At 35.3% G+C, this 16489-nt stretch overlaps 1 protein-coding gene across 7 annotated transcripts in view; it reads right to left on the bottom strand.

Moving 5' to 3' along the window:
• Positions 1 to 16489, bottom strand: part of RBMS3 (RNA binding motif single stranded interacting protein 3) — a 675854-nt gene that overhangs the window by 536428 nt on the left and 122937 nt on the right. The window contains exon 2 of one of the 7 annotated variants that reach the window (XM_076005933.1): positions 12431 to 12549. The exons of the other annotated variants lie outside the window; for them this stretch is intronic. Coding sequence (XP_075862048.1) covers positions 12431 to 12433 — 3 coding nt within the window. The 5' untranslated portion in view covers positions 12434 to 12549. The remainder of the gene's footprint in view (positions 1 to 12430; positions 12550 to 16489) is intronic. 7 annotated transcript variants of the gene reach the window in all.

Genomic DNA, 16489 nt, shown 5'->3' with positions numbered 1-16489 from the left:
CTCACAGTGTTTTCCTCACCATTACTGTCCAGCACAATTCTGGATACACAGAAATCATTCTACAAAGAGTGATTCCATTAATGATTGAATGCATGAATCCATCTTAGCTCCTTCCTGCATCCTCAAAACTGCTTCTTCATGTTGAATGCCCCTTGTTTGCAAAACTGAGCCAGCATTCTCTCCTTACCGTCAAGATTCTCTTTAAATTACTCTAAACCAGGCTCACAACCTAGGCACTACGGACCACCGGGACAGGATAACTCTTTGCTGTTGTGGGCGCTGACCTATTCATTGTAGCATAGTCCTTACCACCACATTTTAGTAGCACCCATCCCCAATCGCAATGGCCAAAAACATATTAACATTGCCAAATGTTCCCTGGCGGCAAAATAGATCTCTCCCATTAGAGAACCACTGTTATAATGGGTCACCCCATTATGCACCAAAATGATAATGATGAAATGACTCCCATAAAATTAGAATATACAATGTATGTTTATGATTATAAATGTCAGAATTAGAGTATATATTTACTCATTAGGCTTACTTCTTTTTGATACAGTCTTATCTTCAAAAATTCTCAACTTACACTGTAGGCCTGGGTTGGGTCCCTGCTGTGTCACTTATTAGCTATGTGACCTTTAAATGGTGCCTGAACCTCTCAGAGGCAGCATTCTCATCAATATAAAGAGGATAATAACAATACTCTGCTTTGTTATAAGGCATTTTTAAAAACTTGAGTTAATGCAAACAAAATGGTTCCTGGAAATTAGAAAGTGCACAATAAATATCAGCAAGAATAACAATAATGTTAATATCTGTGGTTTGCATCTGTCTTGTCAACGATATTAGCCTATATAACTATTCCAGATTTTCTCAGTTGTAACCCTGAATGTTACCCAAAGGCACAATGAGCATATTCATCAAGATTCCATTGGCGATACTTTTGGCTGGGTCTAACTTGAAGACTTATCAGCTGTTTTATCAGGGTTGGGAGGTGTGTACTTATCCAAAAGCAGGTTTTGGGCACAATAGCAAAAAAGTATTTATGTATATGAGGTTAAACTATAAAACATTTTGTGCCATGGAACAAAGCTAAGAGATAATATGATACCTTAAGGGAAGAAAATGAAGAAAAACAATGTGCTCTGTGCCTCTACAGTCTCATTCTTAAAAAAAACAAAAACAAACAAACAAAACTTAAGAAACATAACCAACATGTAAATAGTACAGACTTTTCATTCCAAAATTGTGTGCTGCAGCCCAAATTGTCAGGCCTACTGGGTCCAGGTAAATAATGGGACATTCTGGAAATAGAGCTAACTGTGGCCTTAATCACAGAGAGCTGAACTCGTTAGATAGGATCCTGCAGTGGCTTCACACTGTACTTATTAAAAAGTCCTGAAACCCCTATAGGATTTTTTTTCTGACTTTTTCTCCAGTCACTTCTTGGGCCAGACCCAATTATACTCCTAACTTTCCACCCTTCCCAATCTCAGCCCAACTCTACTTGTTTGGCTCTAATCCATTCTTCTGATTTCAAATTAACTATCAACCTACAGCATTCTTTTATTTGCCTTCACACGTTTCAGCATACTTGGTCTTTATTAAACGTGCTTTTGGCTTACTTAATATCCATCCCTAGCATTAATCTGTATATTCTCTGAGAGCAGGGACTGTGTCAACCCTTACATGAATAGCACCCAGGCTAGTGCCTGATAACACAGGAGATGCTTAAAAAATATTTAGGCTACACTGTGTACAATAAAAATGGAATAAACACAGCATGTGACCTACAGAGACAAGAGCCCAAGTTTCAGCAGTACTCAGCCTAGTTTCTTGCTATAACAGTCTTTTTTACACGTTCCAGGATTTCGGATTTGTGCAATTCCTATTTCCGCCTGGCTCTACGACAATGCTTCTTAGATTCGATATATCAAAGTAAAACTCATTGTAGTCGCAATTTCCCCCACCAACCACCCATCACAATTCCCCGATTTCTTTCAATGTTTTTGTCATTATTCGAGCCTTTACACTAAGACACTTGGTGCTAGATTCGTCTGTTTCCTAATCCTAAATCTCAGATGTGGTCAGCCACTGAGATCTCTGACAGGCTCCCAGAATCATCTTTTCCTCGGGATTCCCATTGTTTCCCTAAGCCAGAGTCGTACCTCTTCATATATAAAGGGTTTCAAGCTTTCTACCATGTTTCCCCATGTGTGCTTCTCATTCACTGCAGGGTGAGTAGGGGACAAGCCAGAATTACCCAATGCAAACACAAGCTGGCCGGGAATTAATGGATGGGAAAGTGAAAGAGCGGACAACGCCAGAGGCAAAACCCAGAGCCTCCAACTCCCTTCTTTGAAATAAACATTTTCTCGACCATTTCTTCAGTTTTATTACCTACTTTAGTCTCAACATTTTAACTTAGAATTTTAAAAATGAATTACACAGAAGAATACTTTCTTTTCCTAATATTTGAGTTAAATGGAATGCATTCATTGCCTTTTGGAATTTATTAATAATATCCACATAAAGCTCTTTGCAGGCATGAAAAGCTATGACTTCCTTCCAGACATAAACTATTCTGTTTCTCTCCTTGGAATCCCCACGACACTTAAGCTTTTCCTCTTTTACATGCCCTGCACACAGTAGGTGTTCAGTGCATACATGCTTACTTGCTGGAGTGGCTTCCTGGTCCCTCTATCTGACAATGGGTAAGAGGGAATTTCTCTTTTACTTTCCTTATGAGCTTTATTCTCTTAAAATTCCTAGAGCCTTTTTAAAGCTGTTAGCTACCACTTTCACCTCCCCACTCTTTGAATTTTTTGAATTCCATTCTGTATCAGCTTCTTTTAAAATGAGACTTTGTTTAAAGCAGTTTTCCCCATTGCATAGCCTTTAAAACCACCAGGGAGCCAGAAAAATGTCTCCAGCTTTATGTATCACAGATTAGATGGACCAGTTCAGACTGAGTCCTTGACTGATCAAATAAGAAAGCACCCGCTACGGGATGATCAATATGTGTTTACTTAATTCTTTTTTTCCCCCAGGGCTCTTTGTGAGCATTTCCATAACCAGAACACCATTTAGCAAATTGCATGATGCCTAAAACAATAAATGTGTCCTTCAAAGGACTCAAAAAATTCACTGCGGAAAAAAAATTAAACAAAATAATCAAAAGCAAACCAAAATTGGGATGAGAATAGGGAACTTGTGTGCATGAAAATGAGATAGGTAATTTATAAATAGGAGCAGAAACACAAGACTTATGGAGAAAGTGTGTATTTCAGAAGCCCTTTGGAAAAACATACACACTCAAGAGTGGTTTTATTGTGTCACAATCTTGCTTGTGAATTCTAGAAATTCTGCTGAAAGACGTATATTTTTCTCAGTGTTATTGAACGAATCAATCCACAGATTTTAGCACCCAGTGTGGGAACTCTTCCTAATCTTTAATATTTCATTTATCTGTTGATGATGCACTGAATGATTCAGGTAGCAGTCAACATTGTAAATCATTCCTTGGTCTTAAGAATTATAAATTCCTTCCTCTCCACCGATTTTCAAAATACACATCCTTTAATCAACAAAATGTTGGCAGAAGGTTTCCAGAATGCCTGACAAATGCACAGGCCTCAATGAATTAATTTGTGAAAAGCAGAAGTGATTTTGTATGCTCTGGCTGCCAAAGACAGATGACCAAACTGCAGCATATTAAAAAAAAAAAAAAAAAAAAAAAAAAAAAAAAGGAGTGTCAATAATCTCTAAGGGTTAATGGGTCACAGCACCCACTTTCCTGATTAAAGTGGCTCTCTGCTTCCTTTCTCAATTCTTTGACTTTAGATGGTTTGGAATTTTATCATTGATTAGCTTTTAAATCATTTTCAGACACCGAGGAAGGAATTTTAAAATGTTAGTAAAGAAAAATATTTTCCTTCAGATAAAACTGACTTAGCTATATTGCTCAAAGTCACACTGTATAAATCCTATTTAGGAGTAGGAAGTACTTACGATCTGGGGTTACTGAATGCTGTAACACTGTGCTATAACAGGGCAAGGGGTTGCTATGAATTTGCAATGTCAGCTTGGTTAGAAACAGTAGAACTAGCAGATTCTCAGAAGGGGGCTTCAGATGACACTCTGATTGAAGGAGAGAGATATAGGGCTTCTCTTGAAGCCACAGTTTCTTGGTTAGTATGCAGATTTTTCTTGGACGTTTATTCATGGTGGCATTGCTGGGAGGTTCTATTAGGGATTATGGAATACAGACTAGAGCCCCTTAACCACATGTCAGGGCTGCTAAATCAGGGGTTCAGGACCGGTGTCCTCTTTAGGAAAAGAAACAAAATGACTTGGAATCCATTTTGGAATATGCTTTTCCTAAAAAAGTAATTCTAATGATCATAGCTAACATTTGCTGTGTGCTTCCTAAGCACTTTAGCCCAATGAGGCAAATAGTATTCCTCTCATTTCACAAATGAGGAAACTAAGGCACAAGAAGGTAAATGACCTTTGCAAGGTCACACAGCTAGAGCCCCAGGGTTTTTTTGTTTGTTTGTTTGTTTGTTTTGTTTTTTTGAGACAGAGTCTCACTCTGTTGCCCAGGCTAGAGTGAGTGCTGTGGCATCAGCCTAGCTCACAGCAACCTCAACCTCCTGGGCTCAAGCGATCTTCCTGCCTCATCCTCCTGAGTAGCTGGGACTACAAGCATGCACCACCATGACCGGCTAAATTTTTCTATATATTTTTAGTTGGCCAATTAATTTATTTCTATATTTTTTAGTAGAGATGGGGTCTCGCTCTTGGTCAGGCTGGTTTCGAACTCCTGACCTTGAGCGATCCACCCGCCTCGGCCTCCCAGAGTGCTAGGATTACAGGTGTGAGCCACCGCGCCCGGCCACGGAGCCCCAGTTTGAACCCAGGGAGTCTGACTCCAGAAGCCATGCTGTCCCCTATGACACTATAGAACTATAACTCTTAATGATGTAGACACAGGTAAACATAAACACTTCTTTGAAGTAAACTGTGGAGGATGACACTCTGGCAGAAGCTCTGGTGCATTGAGTTTAAGCAGGAGGAAAAGGATGATGAGGATAAGCAGCAGACAGTCAAAATGAAGGTTGAACAGGCCTTTTTTCTCTATCACAATTTAAATGAAGTCCATCTTAAAATTTAATTTCAAAGGGGAAGTGACCATCAGAATCAAGTGTGTTATGAGTTTTTCAAATAATGCCAAACAAGTGGGTTCATTTGTCAAGATTCATGGTTTGTTATTTAATAACAGGAAAATGAACTGGCTTGTAGATCACCCTAAACAGCTGATTCATTTAGTGTGCTTTGTTAATATGCCTCATTTTTCAAGTTTGAAAAGTGAATCAACCGGGTCCTCCTACAGTCTTGTAAAATGTGTGGTTTGAGTGTGTAGATTTGGAGAAAGGTTAGTTGTGGGTTTTTTTTCTCTATGTATTTTGTTTGTTTTAGCAGAATGCATTTGGGACATTCAGTAAGTGTTGCTCACACATCAATAGAGTAAAGAAAATCATTTAAAAATAATCTTTTATACAAGAGCAATCTCTATTTGATGAACACTTGTCTGTAGGTGGGGTTGTAGTGAACGTACACTAGTGAGGTTGTTTTAAACCAGGATACTCAACTTTGGCGCTACTAACATTTTGGAGCAAGATACCTCTTTGCTATAGGGAAATGTCCTGGGTGTTGTAGTGTTATTTAACAGCATCTCTGTCCTCTGCATACTAGATGCCAGTTGTACTGCCTGCTCTTCAAGTTGTGACAACCAAAAATGTCTTCAGATATCGTCAAATGTCTCATTGGGGATTAACAACTCTCCTGTAGTTAAAAATCACTATTTTAAACAGACCTAGCCCCTCTCCTTGAAAGGCTAATACAGTACCCCTTGTAGAATAATGATACAAACTCATTGGCCTAAAAACTACTTCATTGAAAAACCCCACCACCAAACTATAGTTTAATTTCTTACCCTCAACTATATATAGCATTCTCTCCCTGCCATATACACACCTCCACTCTCTAACCAAGATGTCAATATGCCACATTTCATTTGCAGCAGACGAGGTCTGAAACATACTTCCTCTGATTGAAAACATAACTCTTTTACAAAGAGAATTTTAAATATTTTTTGCATGCAATTCCCCTTGGCTGGGAATCACAGAGCCCCGAAGCCAAACTGCAGTCAATTCTATTGCCGGCATCTGGTTGCTGGCAGGATCCTGAGGCAGTTGGTCTGGTGGTTTTGGAGTAGCCTTGGACTCCATCACGCAGCAGTCTGTTCTGCTGATGGTCTCCCCAATTTGTTTTTATTCATCTCCAATGCAACAGAATTTGTACTCTTTTATCCACTCAAGGGTAAAGCCTTGGATAAGGTCCCCCAAGGGACTGACATGCCAATTCTTTTACTATCCAAAAATGAATACAAACCACATTCTCGTCTTAAATCATACATTATTTAGCCTGCACATACACGTGCAATCCATTGCTCAGTGGATAACACTGCTGCAGGCTATTGGATTCATCTCCCAGACAGTATAATTTCCACATAACCTTGCTTCTGCAGACCTCTCCTTTAATATGAACACAACATGAGAGAGTGGACATAGCAAGAACTGTGGCAGTCACTGGTGTGTCTATAATAGCCTCAAATGAGGATGAATATGAACACTGTCCATGCAAGCAATAACAAACACAGCTAAATTAATATCTAGGCAAGCCATGCAATTTTAGCCATGGTTTCATGAACCACATACATTATGGCTTTGCAATTTTATACCAGGCAATTGCCTCTCCATTATCTAGAATATGGCCATAGAAAACAATTGTTTCAATTATGCCTTTTATAATAGAGTTTGGTGAAAACCTGCCCTACTTCTCTTTTCCTACACACAGCTCAGACATGAAAATGAGCAATAAAAGATGAAACTCCTCACAAAAGGCAATCATTTGAACATTCTCTGTCAACTAGCCCAGGTAATAGCTGCTGTCAACAGCGTGGTAACATGGTGCTTAAGAGCTGCAGATTGGCTGCTGTGAATCCAGTGCCACCGCTAACTAGGCATTTAAACCTCTTGTCATGAGTAAAAGAGGGATGATGATCGTCTCACTTCATAGGACTGTTGTGAAACTAAAATATATAAATTATATGTAAAATATTTAACACAGGGACCTGGCATGAAGCCAATATTCAGGAAATATTTCTTTTGTTTTGTCATCATTGCCATCCTCCTCATCATCATGAGGCAGAGCCTTTACATGGGCATTGTTCTAATTGGAGCAATTTACCTTGAAGGGGGTATTATAAGAGACAGTCTTTTTTTTTTTTCTTAATAAATACAGGAGCCACTATGCTTGAAATGAAATTATGTCATTAGAACTGTGGTTTGCCATTTTCATCAAGAACTAAGCAGTGATGAAACAGTCATTGTGGATGGAACAGCTAATTAGTTTCAAAGTATTTACAAATCACTACTGAGTTTTTATTAAAATTCTGTTAGGATGAGATTCACTTTTGCTCTAAATATTAGTTTTTGAAAACCTCAGCAGATTGCATAATCACACATTGCCCTGTGCTATTTAAAAATAGGCTTAATTTAAAGTCATTGAATTCCATTCAGGGGCTTAGATATTAAATGACATTTTAAAATTCATGGTACTTAGAAACACAAGTAAACTAGTTATTGTTCAGTTCAAGCACCTATAAACCAATTGCATTAATAAATTTAAAAGCTAGAGAAGAGTGGCTGCTATAAATGATGCCAAGTGGCCCTTTATAAAGAATTATCAATTCTTCAAATGCCAATGGCATCTGGTATTTGCCCAACCACATTTTAATTTGACCAATTTTTGATCTCTTTAAGAAAAAACAAACAACATGCACTTCAAAATCTGGGGTACTTACGGCATTAGTTTAAAAAGACAGGTGTATACCCTGAAAATAACCCAAACATCTCAGAACTCCAATGTTGATAACGACTGGTTTCTTGTGGAAAAATGGGCCATGATTTGTTCCCCAGGTGAAGAATACAGTATCAGCTATGCTATGAAAACTAATTGTTAGAATCAGGGGATTCCCCAGATATCCTGAAGGCAATCATAATCCCTGAATGGAACATCTGCTCTGTTTGTCCAGGGAGTACCTTAGAAATCAACCCAAAAGTCTCTTTCATGATGAGCTACAATCACTGGGCCAACATTGAAAACCCAGAACGGGTCACCAGCAACTGTTCATGGTCATCTCTAGCATCTCAATGCCAAATGCAATCAGAGATGAAGAGATCTTCTGAAAAGTGAAACAATTACATTTAGAATTGCATTCTTATATCTTGCAAAATATATTTGTCTTTTAGTTCAATTTTTCTCTGTAATCTCTATTTTTGACTCTTTTCCTAATGCTTTTTTTTGGGGGGTTTTTTGGTAATACTCTGTTTCACAGTCTAATACTTTCTGTTTCCCTAAAATTATAAATAGTAATATTGCCAACAATTAATTCCTCCAATTTTATTAATTAAATACTCTCCTAAACAGAATGAAAACAAATAGATGTAGCTTAAAGAGCACCACCAGAAGATATGTTGAAATAATACTTTATTACATCTGAATGAACTCTTCCAAAGTTTCCTCCTTCATTCATGAAAGTCATAGCTCCAGATATAATGAGGCATTTTCCCACTCAATTGACTAATGTGCATATTACCCAATCATATTATTGATTTGGTTACTGGTACTTAATGAATAATAGAAATAACACATTTTGTTCCCAAGTATGTATAACAAAAAATCGCTATCAATAATGGAAATCTAATGCGAATTCCAAAGAGTGTAAGACTTTTTTCATTTACTAAATATTTTTGTCCAATTAAATGAGATTTTTGCTTTTCTGAAAGTGAATCAATGTTGACTCAGGAGCAATGGGATAATAGCATAAATAGTAAGTACAATCAAATCTAATTTCTTTGTCCAGGTTTTCATCCCAACTCCATCATGTGTCTCCAACCCATATGAAACTCTATCTCCTGATTCTCGATACTTACCACTGATATCACACCATAGTCACATCTACACCTATACCTTAATTTGTCTTCTTCCCTCTACCTGGAATGCGTGGGCTGTACTCATATGTCTGATTCCAAAATTTATTTTACAAACTGGGACACATTTGAGAGCAAAGGGGTGAGACATTAATAATTAAACCAGGACACAAGGAATAAATTGAGATTGTCTGAAGCAAATCAGAGTGTATGGTCACTCTATTATTACTTTGTATTTATCTAAATTCCACATAGTCCTCTAGAATCACCTAAAATACTGTCCCATTCATGACTGCTTCTTTTATTATTTTAGATATACTTTGTTTCCACCTCTTTTCATTTTCTACATTATTAATATCTACAAAAGATTATTAAAAAATAAGAATAGCAATGGCTAATGTTTACTATGCATATATTATATTCCAGAGTTCTAAGAGTTTGACATTCACTGATTTATTTCTTGATCTCAGAACTCTTGCAGATAAGTACTATTATTTTCACAATGTTAAAGATGAGAACATTAAGACTCAGGGAGGTTAAATGACTTTCCAAGGTTGTTCGGCTGCTTGGCAACATATCCAGTCCCTGAAGCTAGGTGGTCTTCATTCCAGGTAATTCTAGGTTTACCTTTAGATATGTGCAATCCAATATGGTAGCCACTAGCCATATGTAGCTATTTAAATTTAAGTATAATTAATTAAATTAAATTCGATTTTAAAATTCAGGTCTTCATTTTAAATGCTCAAAAGCAAAAGTAGGTATTGACTGCAATATCCAACAGGTAGATATAGAACGTTTCCATCTTAGGGGAAAGTTCTATTGGACAGTGCCGATGTAGAGCATCCTTATAGTTACAATGTATTATCTCCCACACCATTCTACACATGGACAGTACATAAATGTGCTGAGAAAATAATGGTTAGGATTTTTATGCTGTTATTTATAGGAATTATTTTTTAAAGTGCAATTAATCTCCTTTTAGCAGAGACCATATTCAAGCTTCTCCCCACATCCAGGGAGTAGGTTAGATATGAGCATATGAAATCTCTTTCAAAGGATACCTCCCGCTGACCAAAAGTGGACACTATAAAAAGAGATTTCCAAGAAGTATTATATAATAAATAATAAATTGTTTTACTATAAAATATAGTAAAAAAGATGGATTTCATTTGTCTTTAACCTATATTGTAAAAGTGTTAAACACCAAGAAAAGAGAACAAGTGAGATTAACTGTTGGTACAGAATAAATGTCTCTGTTTTGGGCAGACAAGCTTCCTGCCTAGGCCATCCTGCGTTTTCAGTCCCACATCATCTACTTTACCTGCACATCCCAACAGAGGACCCCTCTATCCCTACACTTCACGTAATATACTTTTCTACCAATCTTCTTTCTGTCTAAAAAAAGACAAAGGCAAAAAAGGAGAACAGTTTTTTTACAGTGATCTACTGGGGCAATTCAGCAAATTCATAAACAATAACCTATATTTCATGACATAAAATAGTTGTGTTGTTTTATTATCATTCATAATTTATCGATGTAACAAAATTAAATGTGAACAGAACCTAAGCTTTTAAAGTCCTAAATCTAAGAAATTTGGACTATAAAACACAATAATTTCCCCAAGAAGACAATGTTAGAGCACAGATCAAAAATGTGACAGCAATTAATACATGCAAAGTAATTGCTTTTATAAAAATTGCAAGGAGCACTTGCACAGATAATTTCTGATAAATACATTTTCAAAATTTATTATGTTTTGGGCTGTGAGGTGGTAACTATGGGAATAAATTAATGCTCAAGTTCAAGAAAATTATGATCTCATGATGAAATGAATATTAGGCATTTTATATTGTTATCAAACTAATTATAATTTTATAATCAGAAACTTATTAAATATTTACACATTCAACTTCTATTTCTCATAATTATAAACTTTCATGAGGATTCCCTTTTCCAATATATTTTAAGTAAATCCATCATGTACCTTAGAGAGCATGTCTCAAAATAGTACAGAGACATTCAATTTCTGATGCATCTTTTGTTTATTGTGTGATTTTTGGAGATTCTTTATTGGTCTCCATAAGAGAAAGAACTATTCCCAATCATAAGACAGGCCTGCTTTTCCTTCTCCAAATTGCTCTTGTCCTTTTTCAAAAAAGTGATTACATTTCAGAGATTGACAAATAAAGGGTGTTTTTCTTTAATTGGAATACTTCCCAAAGGCTCAGGAAGAAGAAGGGAACATTATTGTTACTGCATAGTGGCTACGATCATAGATCCTGAAGACGCAACCCAGGCTGAAATCTTGCTTTACCACTTACTATCTGTCTGACCTTGGGAAAAATTACCTAACTTCTTTTGTCTCCTCATCTGTAAAAATGGAATAATGACTACCTCAGAAAATTGTTAAACATTTTGAATGAGTGATTATGAATAAAGCACTGAGAATAAAGCCTGGCATGCAGTAAGCACTCTGTAGGTGCTAGCTATTATTATTACACAACTCTCAAATTACCTTCACAATGTCCATTATTATGAACGATAGTGTTTTTTTGAGTAACAGGTATATTGGTTCGTTGACTGATTTATTCAACTCTGGTTTGTGCAGTTAAAAATCTTATGATACAAAGTAAAAAGTCCATTGATGTTTGTCAAAATGAAATTCTCTAGATTATAAATCAAGAAATGTCCTTCTTCAATGGGACATTAGGTTCAGTTAGTACCATTCTAGCTCCTGATATTAATTGCCTTCAGATAAACTGATGACAAGACCCTGAGAAGAATCTTTGAAGATAAATATAAACTCTTACAAGAGAAATCATTCTTAGAATATACAGATTCTGGGAAAATATCTAAAACTTGTGAAAGCACTCATTAAAATAAGATATATCTTACTGCCCATGAAAATTGCTTATAGGTTAAATAACACACCAACTACTAAATGTCTGTGCACTTAATTAAAAGGATTTTTATATATAGAAAATAAACTGTACCAATTTCATAGCTTCTAACACTAAAAATTATTAGGTTTTTTAAAAAGTAGTTGCCCTGCAAGAATACTTTGTGGGTAAATAATGGCTTAAATTGTTTATTTTATTTTAATTATCTCCCTAATTTCTAACAAGTCATATGCTATATGTCCTAAGGTAGCTGAAGCAAATAGTTTATAGAATAAAAACAGGATAGTGATACATTTATATATTCTGAAGTACTTACTATACATCTTCAATATTCAAAGGATGATTTTGTTTTGTTTTGTTTTGTTTTGCTTTGGTTTGGAGAATACTATGTAGGACTTGGCAAACAGTGATAACAGCCTTTTCTAAAGCACAATCACTAAAAAAAGAAAGAGATTTCTAGGAGTCACCATTTCTTTGCTTTCCCCAAAGAAGCCTTGGTGCTTGCTCTACGCAGTGGAAGGTAAATTGGCAGGAGTGGTGAATCAAAACAGAACACTCCTCTTTAGTGTGCTGATGTTCTGGATCTCTGAGGGAAATGAAAGGAAAAAAAGTCTTGATTTATAGCTTTGCTGATTTTTATCATATTAAGTATATGGCTGATTTTAACCTACAAACAGTCCAACAACCGAGTAACAATATTTCTGAGAATTTAATAATCAGTTCTCACAAGTGGTTCTAACCAGCTCCAGGACCCTACCACACCCCATACAGTTGTGACCATAGATGAAATGCTAAGCAACAGCCCAACATCCTAGAAGATATACACAAATGAAAGGAGTTTTATGCAGAGTGGTAAAGAAGCAACTAGGAGTACATTTGGGGGACAGAATGAGATTTCTTGTTGGTCCTGCCTCAGCTGCTAGGAACAGCAGGCACCAAGAGAGAATGCTTGGGCAGAATGTGCAGGCTGTTTTACTAAGTCTTCATGATTAACAAAGGAATAACACAGGAAATGTAAGAATTTCTTGAAGAAAGGTGGCATTCAAAGAGAACCTCCCTGTTCATTAGCTAACTGCTAATAATCTTTGCTGATGTCATTCTGAGCCTTACAAACACTCAAGGCCTACTTTAAACTCTTTGAGAGCAGATCATTAACATCATACATTTGATAACATCTTAAGCAGAATCAAAACAGAGACAACCAAACATAGAAAGTCAAACTGAGACAGCATTGGTCACCAAAGCAAAAAGTATAGCATTAACTACTGGAGTGATCATACAAATTGCCTCCTTGAAATCATATTGGTAGTGTTGTAAGCATTCCTTAAATTCTGAAAGTGGGTCCAAATAATAGCTTGGGGAATAAAACATTTGAATAAGCCATATTAATATACTAACTTACATATGTATTTATATATACACGTTACATCACCCCTTCTTCTTAAAACCAATATCATACAGAACTCACAACTTTAATTAATAATAGGTAAGTGACCTGTTCAAGTTCACAAAACATTTGTAGCAAAACGGCCTAGAATTACAGCTCATTATATTATTATATACTATATTAGTGCATATATATATATATATTACTATATATCACTATAGTGAAAGCTTTATATTAATAAATAGGCAAAATGTTTTTTATCTATGTATCAACTCCCTAAGGCTTCTGGCATTAAGAATTTCTGTCCAGAATTTTGACTTGAAGGAGAGATCTAATTAGAGAAAAGTTATTATAAGAAAGACTAAAGATTTCTAATTTTCAGATAACTGATAAAAATCAAACCCATACTACAACATTTTAAAAACAGAAGAGATAATTAGAATTTATCGGGTAAATGCAAAAATCATATTATGAAAATAAATATTATGAGAAAATATTTTTTAAAATAGAATATAGCCAGTGACAATTACTTCTTGAAATAATAAGGAAACAAAAATAGAATAGTTTATATAGGTGAGGTCAACAGAGTTTTCAGCACATATCACAGGATAGATAGCAAATAAAAGATAAATGTAGAAAAGTTTCTCTATTTTGGTATACCAAGTTTGATATGCCAAGTGGTACTACCAAAGTGTGATCTATATTTATCTCCACTAGAGTACAAGAAAAAAGTGTTCCTGTGTCCAATGCTATCCTGTGTCCAACACTAATTCTTATGAGAATGTCTGTTTCTTTTACTATAAGCTATGTTCTTCAAAATAAATACAGAAATACATATTTTACTACTCAGAGTGATCATTTTAAGTACCAGAATGAACAGAATGGCAGAATGGTCTAGTTTTATAACCAGAGTTCTCAAAAACAATAAACATAATTAATTTGCTTTTTCTTGTGGTTCGTAGTCATTGGATAAATTACTTTAACAATAATATAGATAATAAAATGAGAGAAATAACTAACAACATATAACTTTCTCCACTAGCAATGGTGACTTTTACTCAATTGTGTTAAAATCTATCAGTAGACTCGTATGTAAAACATTTTTTGTCACAGAAGTATGTTTTATCCGGAGAAAACAGGCTTCACTACTATTATTTCAACAGGAAGAAGTAAAGATTTCTGAAGCATAGAATATACCAGAGTGACAGAACTCTTTATTAATGCCTAAACTCTCCCAATTTCGGCATGCAAAAAAGTGAGATCTTATCACTTACCATTGGCCAAGAAGCACTTTTTGTAATATTAGTATATTCTGTAACATTGACTGGCTGTTCATCCTGAATCTGGCTATGTCATGTGTGAAGTAAAATTTCCTTTTACTTATTTGGATCCCATTAGTTATTAATTTCAATCAAGTACTAAGGCTTCTGATAAGATTAGTTAATGTCATGTGTTAGCAATTTGAGAAAGAGAGTCAGATAGACACACCTGTAATCTTGGCCACCAGTTTCTACTGTACACTCAATCTACAATCTTGTGTGATGACACAGATAATGACAAAGCAGAGGTATGTTTTGCTCTTGATTAGAAAACTGAGAATGGCATGATCTAGTGTGTTCCATTTACTTTGAACTACGTATCACACCCTGATAGGTCAAATGCAGTTAAGACTTGTTTATGAATGGAATGAAAATGAAAATTATATTTGTAGCTAATATGCTAGTTCTAGTGACCAATCAATATATCCATGTCTTACCCTAACTAATGTCTTACCCTAACTAATGTCTTACCCTAACTTATTTTTTTTATTGAAGATACAGAGGAATCAGGGAAAACTAGACAAAAAACACTGACATTAAAAATTTGCCCATTATGTAAACCTAGATTTCAATGGATGATCTTCTTGTGAGCCAGAACACATCTTGTGTGCTCCGTTATGAAATGAAGTAAAATAATTGTTCAACATTTATTTCACTGGCTATGATGTATTGGCAAATGATGGACAATTTCTTTCATTGGCAATATATCAAGATCCCTTGTATACTTCTGAAAATACTTTTCTGAATGAAACTAGTTAACATTACCAAAATTCTCTAGGAATAACATTACATGTTCAGATCTTCCTGACTTTAGTAAATATGCTACTGTTTTTGTTTTCAACCACATATCTCTGTTTTGAAATAATTTTAAAGCTCTGCCTAAATATAATTCTCAAATACTATGCTATCCAGAAAGGAGAATATCCTTATTAAACTGAATTCGGGTATAGCATATTAAGGGGTACTAAAATATTCCATTAATATATAAACCAGTGACATATTCCCTAATTATAATTATAATAATTAGAGAATTAGGATATTATTGGGTAGAGCTAAATGATTGACAACACCATGAAAGTTGAAAGCAACAGATGTTTAACTCCAAATGATCTGTGTGGAAGAACCAGAGGTTAAGATTATGTACTTGATTATGAAAATTAAGGTGCCCGCCTCAAACTGAGGGACAGACCCAGGTTTTGTTGTCCCTAAAGTTTATACAATTTGAGGGGCACATTAAAGAAAGAATAAAATGTATAAATATAAAATTACTTATAAAAATAAATATTTGTTTAGAATGAAAACAAACTTGTAACAAATTATCAATTTTAAAAAGCTGATCAATAACGCAAACATCAAAAATGAAGAAAATAATAATATTAACTCCCTGGCATCCTTCAAAAATTATCCCTTTTTTATATCGCATACTCTTTTATTGACTCTTCATATGACAGTAATTTACAATATTTTTCTAGAGAGAATATGAAGATAATTCTGTCTGTCCTCTAATGGTTGATAGGCATTTATTTTTTTTTTCTATTGATAGTTCAGAAATTTTTCTACTTATAGATAAGAAAAGTTTTCTTTTCAACAACTTGGACAAATTTCGCATAGACTTATCTTCTGGCTTCAGACCTTACAAACCTTTTTTCTTCTACTTCCTACATACTTCCAGTGTCTGGCACCAGAGGCCACACTCTTATCACAATAGGATCTCGGCTTGGTCCAGCATGTTCCTACCATATTGCCTGAGACTTCAGTACAGTAGGCAGTATGAATATTCTTGGAAACCATCTTACCACAGAACAGCTGGTGATAATCCA

The sequence above is a fragment of the Microcebus murinus genome, chromosome 1, assembly GCF_040939455.1.
Source record: "Microcebus murinus isolate Inina chromosome 1, M.murinus_Inina_mat1.0, whole genome shotgun sequence".
In the NCBI taxonomy this organism is placed as follows: Eukaryota; Metazoa; Chordata; class Mammalia; order Primates; family Cheirogaleidae; genus Microcebus; species Microcebus murinus.
The sequence above is the reverse complement of the archived record's forward strand: the minus strand, read 5'-3'. Positions and strand labels throughout refer to the sequence as shown.